Source organism: Zingiber officinale, chromosome 2A, assembly GCF_018446385.1.
Source record: "Zingiber officinale cultivar Zhangliang chromosome 2A, Zo_v1.1, whole genome shotgun sequence".
Lineage (NCBI taxonomy): Eukaryota > Viridiplantae > Streptophyta > Magnoliopsida > Zingiberales > Zingiberaceae > Zingiber > Zingiber officinale.
In genome coordinates this window covers 125,350,905-125,368,071 of record NC_055988.1, presented here as the reverse complement: position 1 = coordinate 125,368,071, position 17,167 = coordinate 125,350,905, and the positions used below count along the sequence as shown (strand labels likewise).

At 32.7% G+C, this 17,167-nt stretch overlaps 1 protein-coding gene across 2 annotated transcripts in view; it reads left to right on the top strand.

The window, feature by feature from the left end:
• The first annotated feature begins 1,010 nt into the window (after positions 1-1,010).
• The window catches only part of LOC122042228 (uncharacterized protein At5g08430-like), a 30,504-nt gene continuing 14,347 nt past the window's right edge, over positions 1,011-17,167 (top strand). Inside the window, exons 1-7 of one of the 2 annotated variants that reach the window (XM_042602237.1) lie at positions 1,011-1,509; positions 5,755-5,834; positions 7,545-7,741; positions 8,060-8,945; positions 9,982-10,103; positions 10,322-10,381; positions 15,778-15,828. In XM_042602237.1, coding sequence (XP_042458171.1) covers positions 1,421-1,509; positions 5,755-5,834; positions 7,545-7,741; positions 8,060-8,945; positions 9,982-10,103; positions 10,322-10,381; positions 15,778-15,828 — 1,485 coding nt within the window. In that variant the 5' untranslated portion in view covers positions 1,011-1,420. The remainder of the gene's footprint in view (positions 1,510-5,754; positions 5,835-7,544; positions 7,742-8,059; positions 8,946-9,981; positions 10,104-10,321; positions 10,382-15,777; positions 15,829-17,167) is intronic. The other variant, XM_042602238.1, reaches the window with a different exon arrangement.

Sequence of the window (17,167 nt, the reverse complement as noted above, 5' to 3'; positions counted from 1 at the left end):
GCTCTTAACTACGGAGCTTATGGTGGAGCAGAACAACTGAAGGAGCTAGGACTATTGATTTATGATCCTCCAGCTAGCTTTCCTGACCGGAGGAGACTGGTAAAAAATCGACCTCCTGACTTACTTCCCAAGCTACTGTAATCAGGGATAAATCAATATTTTTTGTGCTTGGCATTATTATTGTAAATATTTGTGATGAATTTATATTCATCCATTCCTAATGTTACTTGTTATTGATTGACTTTTCCTTATAGATATTTCTTATGTTAGTTCTAATTGCTTGATTGGTTTATAAAGAATGGATGACTCTTTTTTATACTTCTACCTATCTTCAATAGTGATTTACTTCAAGATAAGCGAATGAATTTATATAAATATATATAATCGTTTTAACCGAAATTCATTGATCGACCTAGACACCTTAGATTACAGTCATTTCAAGTCCTGTGGATTTCTAAAATTGCAAGGAGTCTAAATATGCTCTCCATTGTTATTTTCGACATTTCTAGTGGTGGACCAGAAGTTTAAAAAAACCTAAATTTCTTTTTTTTTAACTGTTGTTTGACCTAATATCTCCTCATATCAGGTCCAATGTGGGTATGATCTCCTATAATAGGTTTGAGAAAAAAATAAAAAAAATAAATAAAAAGAGATGCTAAAAAAGAGGAAAATTTATCAGGAGGATAGAATAAGAAGATTTTTATAAAAAAATATGTTTTTTGGTAAATATCAAAATAGTGTAAATTTTTTGATAAATTTGGATCTTTACATATGTCATTTGGTAAATTGTCGAAAAATAAGTGTTACCTTACCGGAAAGACAATCAGAATGAATCAATTCGAAAATGACCACACATTTTAGGTAATATCCAAAATCAAGTACACAATTTAGTAAAATATTCTTTTTATTAACTTTGCTCATCTTCAAGGAGCAAACCAGAATAACCTAAACTTTTGGAAATAGTTTGTAAAAGAATAAAGTCCAGCTGTAAAAATGAGATTTTTGCAAAAGGAAACGACGGCTCGAATAAAGTCGATTCGGGGAGGCTCGAGCTTCGTTACAGTGTCATGGTGGAAGGATTTCGCCGTTTTGGCTTCCACCCTAGTCCGTAACGTTCGGCCAGTTCTCTGCTCGCTGTGGGTTCTCTTCTCTCCCCCATTCCTCCTTGTCGTTGGGTCGTCCGTTGCTATGGAAGTCCCTTCTGTTATTGGACTCGATCATGTTTGGTTTTGATTTGGGAGAGGAACGCTGGCTTCTCGATTCTCTGATGGTTGCTCGAAGCGCAGTTTGATTGACAGAAAAATGAGGTGGGTTTGTGCTGCTTTTTAGGTTCTGCGTGGATTTTGGGATTTGTCGAGGTTTTAGGGATCCTTATCGAGGTAAAGGAGTCGATTTTAAACGTAAGTGACGCGGGTTTGAGATGAGTAAGAAGTCAAACGAGGAGGATTTAGCGGAGGGCTACTGCTTCATTTGCAAGGATGGGGGAAATTTACGGGTGTGCGATTTCAGGTGACCCTGTTTCTTTCTCTTCTTTTTTACTTGTATATCTTTTGGTGCTTTTTTCTGCATGTACTTCTTACCGCTATTCTATGTTAGCATGGTCAATCTCATGCATAATACGTCTCTCATTTTTTATAGTTTTGGTTATGGATTGTTGTATCATTCTTCGTTTTCTTTATCTCAAATACTTCAACTTTAATTAGTTCAACTTGCATAACTATTCAATTTGTGGGTCATGCTTAAATATGTGAATACCATATCATTGATATATTTTCTCTCATTATAGTTTCTTCATAGCTACACCCAATTGCTCATAAATACAATATATATATATATATATATAGGTTGTTGTTGTTGTAATGCAACCTCTCACACATTCTCTTGCATCTCTAAGATCGGTCGTCCCATGTTTGATGTTACCTGACCTGGTTAATCATTTTTTGCATGATTATCTCTACCATTTTATTATTATTTATTTGTTGTCAATGCTCTAGCTCATAAAACATAATTGGTCACACCATAATCTTATATATATTTTTTATTTAAGGACCATTCTGCAAGCACACAACAATCTAGAAGCCTCCATTCATTTTTTACCTTTAAGTATTTCTCCTATAAACAATGTTCTCATTGATTTTTTGTTGTTGAATAATGGATTCAAATATCATAAAATCTATTTGTAAATAGAAAACATTGTAAATAATCTCTATCTATCCAAGTCCATCCATGTTATATGTTCTATTACTTTTCTTTCTTTAGTTGTTGCCTAAGTTTGTGTAGTCAACTATATTAATCTTATCCCTCTATTGAGATCTATGTGTAGCTATATTATCTCAATATTCAAATTAACTAATTATTTTTCTAATACAACATATAAAGTTATTTTAGATCTCCATGCATCCTTTACATCTTCCATTTTAATTGATTCAACTTGTTCAAGTATATCTTTATTACCTTTGAGCGTGACCATGCCTCCATGCCATTCCAACTTATTCTCTTTCATTTTATCACCTATTGTAGGTGCACCTAATTATTTCAACTTAATGATTTTTTTTTTCTATTTTATTCTCTTTAGTAATCCTCATATCCATCTTGATAATCTCAATTTTATTGAATTATTTTTTAAATACATGTTTTCTAACAATCCAATATTAGTCCATAAAAGATGGTTGGTCATACTGCAATCTTGTAGAACTATTCATTGGCCAATATAATAGGCTTGCAATAATTCCACAACTATAAGATCCTCTTTATATTACCTGTTCATGTTTCCCTATTAATGATATATTTATTAGTATCTCCTTCCCAGCGAATGATACACCTAAAATATTTAAAACATGAAATTTTTTATTCATCCAACTAAATTGTGCTCTAAATCCTTTCTTATTATTGCAACTATATTTCACATATTTAATTTTAGTTCGTCTTGAAACTACTAATTTCTAAAAATTTCTCCACAATTCAACATTCGACTTTTAACTATTACACTTTGATTGTTGAAGATACATATTTATTTTCAATCTTACTTAAGGTTAACGTTATAGTCTCAAAATCTCATGTTTTGTGATTATTTTGAATAAAATCTCATCAAATTTCAAAATAATACCTACCAAGATGAGACTAATAATTGAATCTAGTTTCTAATGTATGAATTAAAAAAAATTATCTTCTTCTTCATTATCATCATTAAGCCATGTGTGAGTTAATGATTTAAGATTCACTACATGAATTTTATCTCTTCATTAAGCATAATGAATTATTATATACTACTCATATTCAAATTAATTAAATAATTTTTATTACATTGACTAATAAAATTTAACTCTTTTAACTATACAATCTCTTGGTCACCTTCAAATATGGTTTTCCCATCTCAATATATATTTTTTTCATTTCTAGTAACTCAATGCATGCATCAAACTATTCTTATGCCTACTACATTATTATTATTTTTTATTATAGTTCTATTCTACCTAGCATTTGTTTCATAGCATATGATGTATCATATGGTCTTATAAAAATTTCCTTTAACTTAGAGGAATATCCTTGCTATTTTGACAACCCATTCTTTGCCTTATCGATGATGTCTTTTTTAATATCCCTTGTTAAATAATTGTTCAAGATGTCTAAAACTTTCACTTACAATGAATTCTTTTCCATCAATCCTAACTACTCCATTAATCTTTCTTATTACTCAAATTACATTTCACATTTAATTTTAATTCTACTTACCCTAAAATCCATAAGATTTTTAAACTTTTCCTCCATAATTAATCTTTGAATTTTATTTAATATATTAGTTAACACAATATTGCCATTAAATAACATATATCAAATTGTCATGTTATCAAGTGGTAGTGGAAATGAGATAGGGAGCATACGGTTGGCCCTTGATCTAAACTTATAACCATTGGAAAATCATTTGTCACACTTACAATAGTTCTAGTACTGGTAACAAAATTTATCATACTTATCTTTTATCACATTATAATGATATAGACTCATAACTAAATGCTGATGAGACAACAATTATATGAAATTTAGTAGTTGTACCTTGCTAGTTCTAACTTCTAACACTAGAAATTATACTATTATATGACTTTGTACATACCAATGTACTCTTCTTGATGCCAATTTTTTAATAAGATCCACCATCTTAATTTTCTAGTAACTCTTATATATTATTTTTCCAAGTATGAAAATGTTAGGCATTTATTCAGCTTGCTGATACAAGCATATATATAATGCATATGATAAGGGAATAATACTAGTTAGGTAAAAATTGAATCAAGAAGATTTTGAAGAAGTTTCTCAACTAGAGAAAAATGTTAAAGAGTGAAGGAAGTTGTTAATCATTGTAAGAAAACATAGAATATAAAATCTGGATGAAACACTGTTCTTTTGTTAAAATTTATACAGTTTGAGAGTAGACTATTAAAGAGCTAGGTAGAAGATTGTGTCAAGAGAATTTGGAAGAAGTCTCTTAACTACAGGAAAATGTTAAAGAGTGAAGGAGGATGTTAATCATTGTAAGAAAACTTGAAATCTAGAATCCGGATGAAACACCTTATAAATGAGAACTTTAGTGTTCTTTTATTAGAATTCATATAGTTTGAGACTAGACTATTTAGGCTTTCATAATTTTAGCAAGTTGCTAGTAAACAAAATGAAACGTATCTTTGCTTGGTGAAATTATTATAGTTCTTTGCTTGGTGAAAATAAAATTATTATAGTTCTTTGCTAAAATGTTATATAGAGATATATATAATCTTAGTTTAAGTACTTCTTAGAAATTTAAACCATAGAACACAAGGACTAAAAAAATGTGTTTCAAAAAATGAGTGAACACATTTAAGCTAGATAGATTGATCTTTGGATGATTCTATTGCTTGTGAATCCATTTTGCATATCAACTCGTTATTTAAATGTCAAACCAATGTTCAAAATCTTGAGTCGTGTCAAAATTTCGATCTTTGAATGGGATAGTACTTGTTTGGTATTGTGTTGATAGTGCCAATCATGAATTAGAATTGAAGAAAGAAGAAGATTAAACATAGGAAGGAGACATTGCCTATGTTAGGTATGGTTTTAAATCTTGTACCATGCGGTCAAAGAGTTGAAACATATTTTGTAAATTACTAAAATTCCATACCACTCAGCATAGACATTGTCTCCTTCCTTTACTTCATTTCCTTCCTCCTTAACCTCAAATTTGTCATTGATGCAAGGGATACCCCCATGGGTGTGGTGTAGTCATAAAACACTTAGAGGAACAATAAAGGACGAGAGTTTAAATCCTAAATAGAGATGAATATCCTGGAGGTCGGCTTCTTAGTGTGCAGAAGCTGTGCTCTGGATTTACTTGATAGTCAAATGGGGAGGGGGTAGGGGGAGAGAGAGAGAAGGCCGCCTACCTCTAGGATTAGTCGAGCGAAGTCCGGACACCTTGATTGCCAAAAAAAAAAAAAAATATACAAGGGACCATCCAAATTCTGTATACCTAAGTTCTGTGCAGTATGTTTTGACCTCTTCTTGTCTTCAACTTTTATGCAATTGGAAGCTTGTCTTTATGGGAATTATTTTTAATTGTGCATGCATGATAAATTGGAATATTCTTTTTTATTGGCTGTAGCATGTTGCATCTTGAATAGTTTGGACCATTGTAAAGTTTTTGCTTACCTGTGAAAAATGCAAAATTAAGATCAAGAGATATTCTGGAACAAACAGTACTAAATCATTCAATGGTCCTTCTAGGAATTGTCTTAAGGCTTACCATCCTGATTGTTTAGATAAGGATCCGATCTTCTTGGAGAGTGATGAATGCTGGACATGTGGTAAATATCTAATACCCTGTTCCTATACATCTTTTCTATCAGTTGCTGTTTGCAGGTTTCTTATGCTAGGAACAGATACATAGTATTTACTTCTTGTTTGGACAAGCATCTTACTATATAATTTTGTTTGAAGTTGGAGCACAAAGCTTCAAGCTGACGAGTAAAAGTGTAGCAAATAAACCAATGGTGAATTTTGAAGGCGATAATAGCCACCTAATTGAAACATTTTGTGCCAAAAGTTGGAAAATTGTGCTTCTCTTATCAAGTTCATTGGGAAGAGAAATCCATGCTATCACCTGGTTATTAGACAATAATCTCTCTCTAGACTCTAGAGTTACTAACCTTGAGGAAACTGATACAGTTATTCCATGGCATTTTCATGGAAAAGTACAATGCATTTTATGTCATGCCTCTAAGATCTTGTCATAGAGTGTGATCCTATGTGCAACCTGTGTGGTTGCCTGAGTAGATGCATCAATGGGACATGCCCAGGCTGCTCCCTCTCAGCATAAATGAAACAAAAAAAAAAAAGATTTAATTTGTTCTTCATTAATAAAAGCTATTTCATTTTATAATAAGTACTAACAAATAAAGTTTTGTATAGGCTCCGCTTGGATCCTAAATATCAGAAAATAACCGAAAAATGCGCAAAAATATTTCTACAGGCATTGTTAATGAACAAGAGTGAACATATCTCCTTAATTGATGGACTTGCATTCATGTGTCTCTTGAATCAAACATTTAAGGAGATGCTTGGAGGTTGAGCACACAGTTAAAGTAATCCAAGAAGTAATAGAATGAGATTAGGCATTTAATGCAAGCTAGAACTTGAGGAAGTGAGAGTGCTTAACTGAATCACTTTACTCAACTTGAGTTTTATCTAGTTCAAACTGAGCTTCATGAACCACGTGAGGGATGACTAAGTAGAAATTTACCCGACACGTTGCTATAATTCACATATCTGAGCCTCTTATACGGGTGCACATTCTTCCTTACCCAACTTTACAACCTCTATGTCATGGCAGTCTCTATCACCTCCATAAGATCTTCTTGATTGTGGTCGAACTGAAAGGATCATCTCATATATTATAGGCTCAATGTGTCATGCTGTAAATGATGTCTATTGCAAACTCTAATGTTGGATTGACCAACAATGATACAAAGTTGTTGGGTCGATCAATCTAGTAAAGTTTGTTCAACGAACTTTTCTCTCTAGAAAAGTGTGTTGATGAACCTTGGAGAGTTTGTGTCAACTAAATGGGGCCATGGCAACACTACCAGGTTATAACAACTTATACACCTCCATTACACTTGAATTAAGCTACACAACCAAGAAATAAGAAGAATTTGGAAGACTATGTATGGTATGGCTGGCTAGAGAGGGTGGATAGATGATGCTTAATTCTTGATGAATCCTTTTGCAAACTCATTAAAATACAAGGGTTAGTAACAAAGTGAAATACATGTAACATTGTATTGTGGTAGCTATAGCAACATAAAATGCACATGCAAAAGCATAAACAATAAATGCAATGCTAACATGAAAGGTGTAATGTGGTTTGGAGCTCTGTTGCTACTCTATTCTAGACCTACTATTACTAATTAATATGAGACAATGAGATAATCTTCTTCAACTACATTTAAGTTTTGATTATCATGCTTCACTTTGGTTTGACATAGCTGTCTTTGCTGATACAATCTATGTGGCAGGTTGGCATTATTGCTGTATTTGTAAAAGAGCAGCTGCTATCCAATGTTATTGCTGCCCAAAGTCAGTATGTGGCACCGACTCATGTATAAAGGAAGCTGTTTTTGTGCAAGTTAAAAAAAAGGCAAAGGGTTTCTGTAGTCACTGTTTGAAGCTAGCAATTTTAATTGAAGAAAATAAGGATGTTGATTCAGATGGGGTACGCTCTGTATAAATCTCTTAATAGATAATTTCTTTGGCATTAAGTAGTTGCATTTATGCAATCATAGTTGATTTTAGATGGATTTAAAATCTTTATTTGAAACATTTACGTATCTTTTCAACTTTGAAATTCATGATTCTTTTGCCTCCTTTGCAATATCTTGTTTAATGAAGACAAAGAGCTTGCTATGCAAGTAGTGTGATTTGATTTGGTGATATTTCTCTTTCCAATGGTGTGATATTGATGTTACGACGTGCTACTTTTTAATATTCTAAGTAAATATGTTCATATCGAGTTGAAAGCCATTTTCTCCAGGGAAAGATAGACTTTAAAGATACCACTACATATGAGTTTTTGTTCAAGGATTATTGGGAAATCATCAAGGATCAGGAAAAATTTACACTTGTTGATCTTCAGACAGCAAATGCTCTTCTTAAAAGAGATGAAAATTGTCAGACTGGATCAGATTCAGATGAACTTGAGGAGGTGGAATCTGATTTTGATGAATTTAAAGACAATTTCAATAATGGGTTGGCAATTTTTGACGATTTGAAAGGCATGTCTGTTAGATCAAAGAAGCGGCAAAAGAGATCCAGGCCAAAGAAAAAGGAGTTTGTTGGTTGGGGTTCAGTAGAGCTGATTGGCTTTCTTGCATCTTTTGGTAAGGATACAAAAGAACCACTTACACAGTTGGATGCGTGTGAAATTGTAAAGGATTACATTCAAGAAAACAAACTTCATGATCCTAATGATAAGAAGAAAAAAAATGTTATATGTGATGAACGGCTGCACACTTTATTCAGAAAGAAGAAAGTGAAATTTCACAAAATATACAGCTTACTGGAAAGTCACTTTGCTTCAAGTGATAACTCAGACGATGAGTTGTCCTTTAGTTCGGAAGAGGGTGATGATGCATTTGGTGGGCATAAGAAACAAAAGAAAAACAATGATTACCAATTTGATACATCACATCTGAAGAATCAAAAGAGAGACCTTTCTGCATTGTATAAATCTCACTATGCCTCCATAGTTAGCGAGAACATCAGTTTGGTTTATATGAGGCGATCTTTAATTGTAGAACTTCTTAAAGATCCTGATACCTTTGAAGCTAAAGTTTCTAGATGTTTTGTGAGAGTCAAACTTGATCCTAAATATTTCTACTCTCTGGCTGAAAAGATGTACGTGCTCGGGCAGGTTACAGGTTAGCCCTTTTGCATGCATTTCAAATTTTTAATGACATTTTTGTCCTTTTTTATATTGAGCAATGTTGTTAGCTCTAACCTTTGAACCGCTGAACTGGCAGTGAGGCAACAATGTTTTTTGTCATGTAGTATTAATAAATTTTTGAAAGTTTTCTTGCTTATGGGTGCAAAATATACTACTAACTATGCGATGCATGACTTGAAATTTCGAGCTCTGTTGTATAGTTGGCATGAATATCCACTCCTATGCTTCCCATGCCAAGTTCTGTATCCTGTCGACACTGAGCACACTTCAACACAAGTCAAAATGTTTCAAGATGAGTTGAAATGAATTCAACTAATAATATCTGCACTAATTTTTGTTAGTTAACATGTCTTTTTTATTTAGTTTTTCTGAAATTTTACTTCAAGAAAATATCTTATTGCTATGATCTTATTTTCAGACTGAAATAGCTTAAATGAAAGAAGATTATAAGAGGAAAACTATGTAAATTCATCTCATTATGCTCTAATACATGTTGAAGTGTGCGGACAAGAAGGTGACATGATATTGTCCTGTCATTTTTGATTTATTTAACTATCAATTTTTTATTTTCTTACTTTTAAAGTTAAAAAAAAAGTAGAAAGGGATTAGAAGAACAAAACTTAATTGAATATTTGAATTCATCTTATCATCCACATCTTGGAAAATGTGGTAAAATTTTATTTAATTTGCTATCTAATTGCTATAGTCTATTTTTAAAAGGAAATAAACCCAAGTAGGGGTTAAAAAAAATAAAATCCACATGAATTGTTTCAACATGTTTCGATGTATGTTACGTGTCAACATATTATAGTACCAAAACTTTACCATTTTGGCCACAGATCAAAACCGTAAAAGGAAAGATACTAAATCTCGGGAGGGTGTATAGACCTAAAAAGCTACATATTTTAATTGTAAATCCTTTCATTGATCTCAAGCTTACTAAATCTCAAAAATGTGACAAGGGATGATATGAAACTGAATTGCAAACAATTTATGTTTCTGTTTGACAGGTGTTAAAAATGTCTCTCAAACATACAAGATAGGGGAAATGTCCACAGCTATAGTTCTACGTGTATCCAATATGCACAAGGATGTTCCAATATATATGCTATCTGATGATGACTTTCAGGAGGTATGCACAATGGTATTTGAATACTTGGATGTGTATTGTTGAAAAAAATGTTTCTATTTACTTTTGAAATTCTAACATAATTCGTCACACTCTGTAAGGCATATTAGTTGTCTATGAATGTTGTTTAAGGTTTGTTGGGCTAACCTTGAAGTCCATATGCATATTATAATATCTTTATTCTCCTATGCTTGTTTAAGAGTTGCATAATTTATTTGTAGGATGAATGTGAAGATCTATGCAAGTTAGCAAATAAAGGCGTTTTCAATAGGCCTACTGTTGTAAGTTCATTCCTCCAAGATTCCATTCTCTATAATGAATTATTTCTCTATGCCCATGTCTGATATTTTGCACTGTGTTTTTCTAATTTTTCTTTTATGACGAAATATTTGTTAATATTCTTCTGATAATTGTTATTGTGCACTATAGAAGGTGTTAGCCAAAGGTTCTCAGTGTTCATTTTCTTAAAGATGCTCATTGTTTATGTGTCAGATAATGTTGTCTTGTTTATGTGTCAGATGATGTTATCGGTGTTGCATCCTTCTTATTTATGATGTTAAATATTTCGGGAATGATTCCATCATTCTATGTATGTATACGAACTTAGCATTAGGATTATTTTTATACTAAGATCTAGTTTACTTCGAAAGGAGGCGATCAGAAAGAAATGGATTGGAAATAGTTTTTTCTTTCTTGGAAAGCAATAGTTGGAAAATAGCCTTTACACGAGTTTGCCTGAAGGGAGGAAACGATAGAAGAAAGGAAGAGCGCTAGGGAAGGGAGAATAGGACAAAAGGGGGGAGAAAGACGTCATCCTTATTCTATCTACTTGAAATATATATATATATATATATAGAGAGAGAGAGAGAGAGAGAGAGAGAGAGAGAGTTGCAGAAGATGAGAGTTGCAGAGATGAGGATGTTAAGGTGGATGTGTGGACATACGAAGATGGACAAAATAAGAAATGAGAGCATTAGAGAGAAAGTCGGAGTTGCATCTATTGAGGGAAAACTCCGAGAGACACGTTTAAGATGGTACGGACATGTACGACCAATAAATGCTCCAGTTAGGCGATGTGAAACTATGATAAATATGCATATCAAACGAGGAAGAGGAAGACCAAAAAAGACTTGGTTAGCAACAATAAAACAAGATAAAATTTATTTAAATATTAATGATGATATAATAGGATATAGAGCTCAATGGCGTAAAAGGATTCATACAGCCGATCCCACCTAGTGGGAAAAGGCTTGGATGTTGTTGTATATATATATATATATATATATAGAGAGAGAGAGAGAGAGAGAGAGAGAGAGAGAGTTTAGGGTTTAAGCTAAAGAAATTTAAAAAAAAATAAATTACACATGGTGCTTACAAGGTAAGCACTATAAGGTAAGTAGGGTAACAACCTCTTTCTCTCTATATATCTAGGCTTATGATATCCTAGGCGTCTCTCACATCCAAAACACTCGAGGCATCCAAGCACCTCGAGTAATGAGGGGCACCCATGCTATCATGAGCTTGTATATATATAGAAGTAAGTGTTGTGCTGGGCAGCCCCTGCATGCACTTGGTGCCCACAGGGGTGTGCAGGGTATCACCCCTACACACACACTTTAATTTTGTTGTTCTTGAGGACTATATGGTTATATTAATCTTTTTAACACAAGCCACACATGCACACCCGCCCAAGAAAATAGAATGGAAGGTATCTTCTAAAAATATTATAGTATATGCCAATTTATAATAAATCTTCTCTCCCACCTTAGCCAACAAAGATACTAAAATTACACTATCTATTCTTCTCCAATGAGATTCAATCTGCTTGCATAATCACATTATTCATAATTGAATCATTTATGGATATTGATGTTGTTTTATCATATTCAAATTGTGATCCTTCTAGTCTGCCTCCTAAGTGAAAAAGAGCACTTGCAAATAATATTCAATTGTCATATGTCAGGGGTGTAATTTCCACTTATCAACAGGTACCCCACTTGATGATAGTGTGATGAGGACCATTAAAACATCATATGAACAATAGAAAAATAAAACCAAATTAGGAATCAACATGTTGAGATCTTTGAGCAATTATATGTACTAGCTGAAACTAATTATAACCTTTTTCTACAAAATGAAAACTGTACTGTGTAAAACATCATATGAACAAAAGAAAAAAACAATGAAATAAAACCAAATCAGGAATCAACAGGTTGAAATCTCATATAAAATTCAGCAGTTAACATCATCCATCCTTCCAAGTAGACATAGTGAAAAAAAATTAAACCCGCATCTACCCTTGGTGTTTTCCATCCTTTTTATATCTTCTACCCATTCTGAGTTATTAAAGATAGGTTTCACTTGATTTACTGAAAATTAAGATCAGGATTTCCTTTCCAATTTGTGCAAGAAGTGGCTATACTAGTCCATGAGGTTCAAGTGAATGTCAATGTATCCACTCTTCCCTTGCGTACGAAAGAAAGCAACTTGAACTCTTATCCAACTTTATTTTTGTGTCAAGGCTCACCCTTTTATAGCTATTGTTGCTAAGTTAGTCATTTGAAATAAGTAATAGTAATAGTGAACACGACAACAACCAAGTCTTATCCCATAGGTAGGGTCAGCTATATAGATCCTTCTATGCTATTGAGCTCTATCCCTATTATATTATCATTTATATTTAAATAAATTTTATCTTGTTTTATTATTGCTAACTAAGTTTTTTTTTGATTTTCTTGGTTTGATGTGCACATTTGTCATATTTTTACATTGCCTAACTAAAGCATCTATTTGTCGTCTACATACATATTTGTATCATTTTAAACGTGTCTCTCGGAGTTTTCCTTCAATAGGTACAACTCTGACTTTTTTTCTAATATTTTCATTTCTTATCTTGTTCATCCTTGTATGTCCTCTTTTTATAACTCTCATCTTCTAGTCATGTACTCAAGTCATATCTCAATATTCAGCTCTATATAACATAACACGTCTAATTGCTGTTTTGTAAAACTTTTTTTTAGTCTTAGAAGTACTTTACAATCACAAAGAATACTTAACGCTCTTCTCCGTTTCAATCATTCCGATTGTATTAAGACATCTCTCTCAATCTCTCTATCCTTTTAAAAAATGATCTTGAATACTTAAAGCTCCCCGTTACATCATCTCTTATCTTAACAATTGTCTCATTACGTCTCATATTACTAAACTTAAATTCTATATATTCTGTTTTTACTCTACTAGGCCTAATTTTTTTTAGCATTTACTCCTTCACGAGTCTCATCTACCAAAACAATATCATTTGCTAACAACTAACATCACAATACTGTATCTTCGATGTGTCCGGTGAGTTCGTTAATAGTCAATACAAAAGAAAAAAAAACATTATAGGTGTTTGGTGCAGGATAATCAAATTTGTGTTTTGATATTGACAAAGAGTTCAAAGTTGAGCCGTGTTGATCTAATGAGGTTGACTAAGTGTTGATCCTATAGTAGGAACTCCAGTTGTTTACACTTGGTTAATTGGTTTAGAAGCAAGTTTACAATATGTGTTCTAGTATCCTTTAACAGTGTCAATCAGGATAGGTCGACATATATCATCCATGTGTTGGGCGGATATGTGTAGATCGAAAGATGAGGGTGACATGGGATTTAGAGACTTGCGGGCGTGGAGCCTAGCCCTCATGACTAAGGTTCTCTGGAGGATTCAAGAGAAGGAGGATGCATTATGGATCAAGTGGATACACCATACCTTCTTTAGTCGCATTGATATGTGGACGTGGGAGCTGCTCATTCAGATTCCCCGCTGATCAAATGCTTGTTGCACATACGAGATCTTATCCTAGAGGTTGTTAGACGAAGATTGGCCAAGTGGTTTGCATAGGATGGAGGAGCAGCTCGGGCTTACGACTTCTTCAGAAGCTCTAGTCCTAGGGTGCCATGGCTCGGGTAGTGTGGAAACCTGTCGTTCAGCCGAGCCATGCAATCACCTTTTGGATGCTAGCGCAGCTAAGGCTTCCCACTAAAGATCGAAAGGAGTATATAGACGATTGACAATGCACTTTTTGCGGACATGTGCCAAAGACACAGGAGTATCTGTTCTTCTAGTGCCCCTCTATTATAGACCTATGGTGGACGATTTGAAGTTGACTTTAAATGCGCCCAGAGATGTTGACCTATTGGAGGATGATTTGTGTCTTTGGACAACATTACTGTGGGAGTAGGGCGGTGACAAAGGCTCGTCATTTGGCCTTATCATCACTGAGACATTATGTGTGGAGAGCCCAAAATCGTAGTTTGTTTTTGTGAGGGACAATTAAATGTGGAAAGGATATTCAGAAGTGTGCAAATATATGTATACATGTCTTTAGGTATCTATACATTATCTAGATAGACCCAAAAACTTCATTTTGTATATTTTGGATACATGATATTCCATTTTCACTTATCCAAAAAAAGGGAGAAGCAAAGGAAGAAGAGTAGGGATAGAAAGAAGTAGAAGAAGAGTAAGAAGTTTAATATGTATGAGGTTATGCTAAGGGGTACATTCTTGATCCTTAGTAAAGGATTATTGTTGATTGAAAAGCTGCTTATGTTCTCTGTAATGATCAGGGTTTTTTTTGTAGCCATTGCGTGATGTGCTGCGACGACCCAGATTAATTTCTGTGATGATCAGTGATTGGCTACTTCAAGCTCCTTACAGTGTAGCGTAGCAAATCAAATGTGCTGTCAAGCTTGGCTCTAATCCTCATCCACCTGCCATTTGGTTTTGCTTGGAAATGAGCCAAGAGCCTGAGACGTACATATGTATTTCCCAATACAGATGATACCTTGATTTCAAGCGGCATGTGTGGCACTTGAAGCGATGGTTTGGATCGAGTACCTAGCATTGACAACAGTTGAAGCAATGGATAAGAGTAAAATGGCATGTGCTGGCCATTTCTTGGTTTTTAGTGTTTTCTGTTGATATTCAATGGTATGGTTTATATATATGCGTTTTTAATTTTTATGAAAATGTCAAATGTCTTTCATTAGAATTGGCTCTTGGCGTATCTTGTTTTTGTTGAAACTAAATCTTCTAAAATTGTTTAAGCTCTTTTTGGTATCTGCTTTTTTGGTGAAATTGGAAGATGTTCCATGAAATTGAGCATTTGGAGTATGGTTGACAGGTTACAGCAGTAATCCCCTCAGCATACTGTTCGTTCACGAGATGTGCATGAATGGTTATAAACTCTGCAAAGGAAAAAGAATATCATTTTATTGATCTACATCCTTGAGTAACGGTAGAGAGAAAATGATTGACAAAATTTATTTAAGTATTGTTTGTATTCTGCATCAAGTTATCCGAGGCAGACGAATGGGGTTAAATGGAATTCTCTTATTAACCATTACTTGTGCTTTATGGATTATTGATTCAAATGACTGACATAGGTTGTGCATCTTTCATCAATTTGGATATCATCCTTTTTGAACGGCTCCTACGTATGCATATACATAGTTTAGTCCATCCCTATTTTATTGGTTGCATACTGTTTAGTTTGGATAATAAGATTGCTATTTTAAATGGAATTCCTGCTAAAAATTTATTTTGCTTGAGTGACATCTGGTTGTATGTAATTTTATAATTTGTATAGCTTATCCTGTATCATGTTATTTTTATGAAGTTTTGTTGTTTTGACAGGCAGATCTTGAGGAGAAGGTCAGAAGTATTCATGCTGACATAATGAACCATGTATGTCATTATGTTTCTTTGAAAGAACATGTATTTCTATTTGGTCACTTAGAAATACAACAATTAAATTTTATGATAGTTATATTAGTTAACCCATTTTGATAATTGGTCAAAAAGTTTGCCACTCATCATAAAATACTAGTACCACAAACTTATTTTTTTGGCCTCTAAGGGCAAAGTTCTTCTCACACCTATATTATCATGTCAAATTACCTATTACTTTCTACAATGACTGTTAACTCTACACAACAACTCTAGATTTCTTGCAAGTGATTCATGAATGACCCAAATAAGGGATTTCTCTAAAATACCAAATCTATTGCTCTTATCAAGAGATGAAGTGAGAACCAAGAGAAGAGGAGAGATTACAAAAGTTGAAGCCTTCAAATCTTGTACAAGCTCGTGGATTTTCTTTTGGCGTTTTTGTAGCAATAGAGCACAACAAAATGACTATGCAATGGTGTGTCTCAATGGCTGAAACAACTCAAAGCCTCATATATCCTCTGGTCAAGCATTCACTTGGAAAAAGCTGAAACATATGACTTCAATTGGCTGAACCAAGGTTCCAGTTAACTATTTGAATATAATTTGAATGTTGAAAATCTAACAATACTAATCATAGTTGCCTGAACATATCTCCTCAAGTTTTCAATCCCGGACTGGAACAATATGATTTTGGTATTATATTGTGCCGATATAGTTTCGGTATTTCTTTAAATTTTAAATATAAATGTATATTAGTTTTATTAACATTTGATTATTAAATATGTTTTATATTTTGAGATGTTGAATTTATATTTTAATATTATCTTATAAGATAATGCCTATTAAATTTTTATAATTTTTTTTAAAAAAAAGTAATTCTCAAAATTCAAAACTAAATTTAAAATTATAAAATCATTTGAAAAGCTAAAAATAATTCTAAAATTATTTGAAATGTTTAAAAATTATATATATATATATTTTAATTTTAGATTATTTTAAATTTATATTTAATTTTATTAATATTTATTAAATTTTAAAATTGTTTAAAAATTTTGAAGTAATTTTTAATATTTTATAACTATTATTAATAATAGTTTATTTATAAATAAATACATATTTAAAAAATAAAAAATTAATTAAACAAAAAAAATTTACAGTTGTAGTGATCTGAGAGTTTTAAGAATATATAAATTTTTTTTAGAATTTTTTAGAATTTAGATAAATTTTTATATATTTTAATGTGATAATTCAAGTAGTATTTTAAGAAATATGTTTGACTATCTATTTAAGTTAGGTGTTGATTGAATTCATTAAAAAGAATAATAACATAGCTAAGAGACAAATAAATAAATAA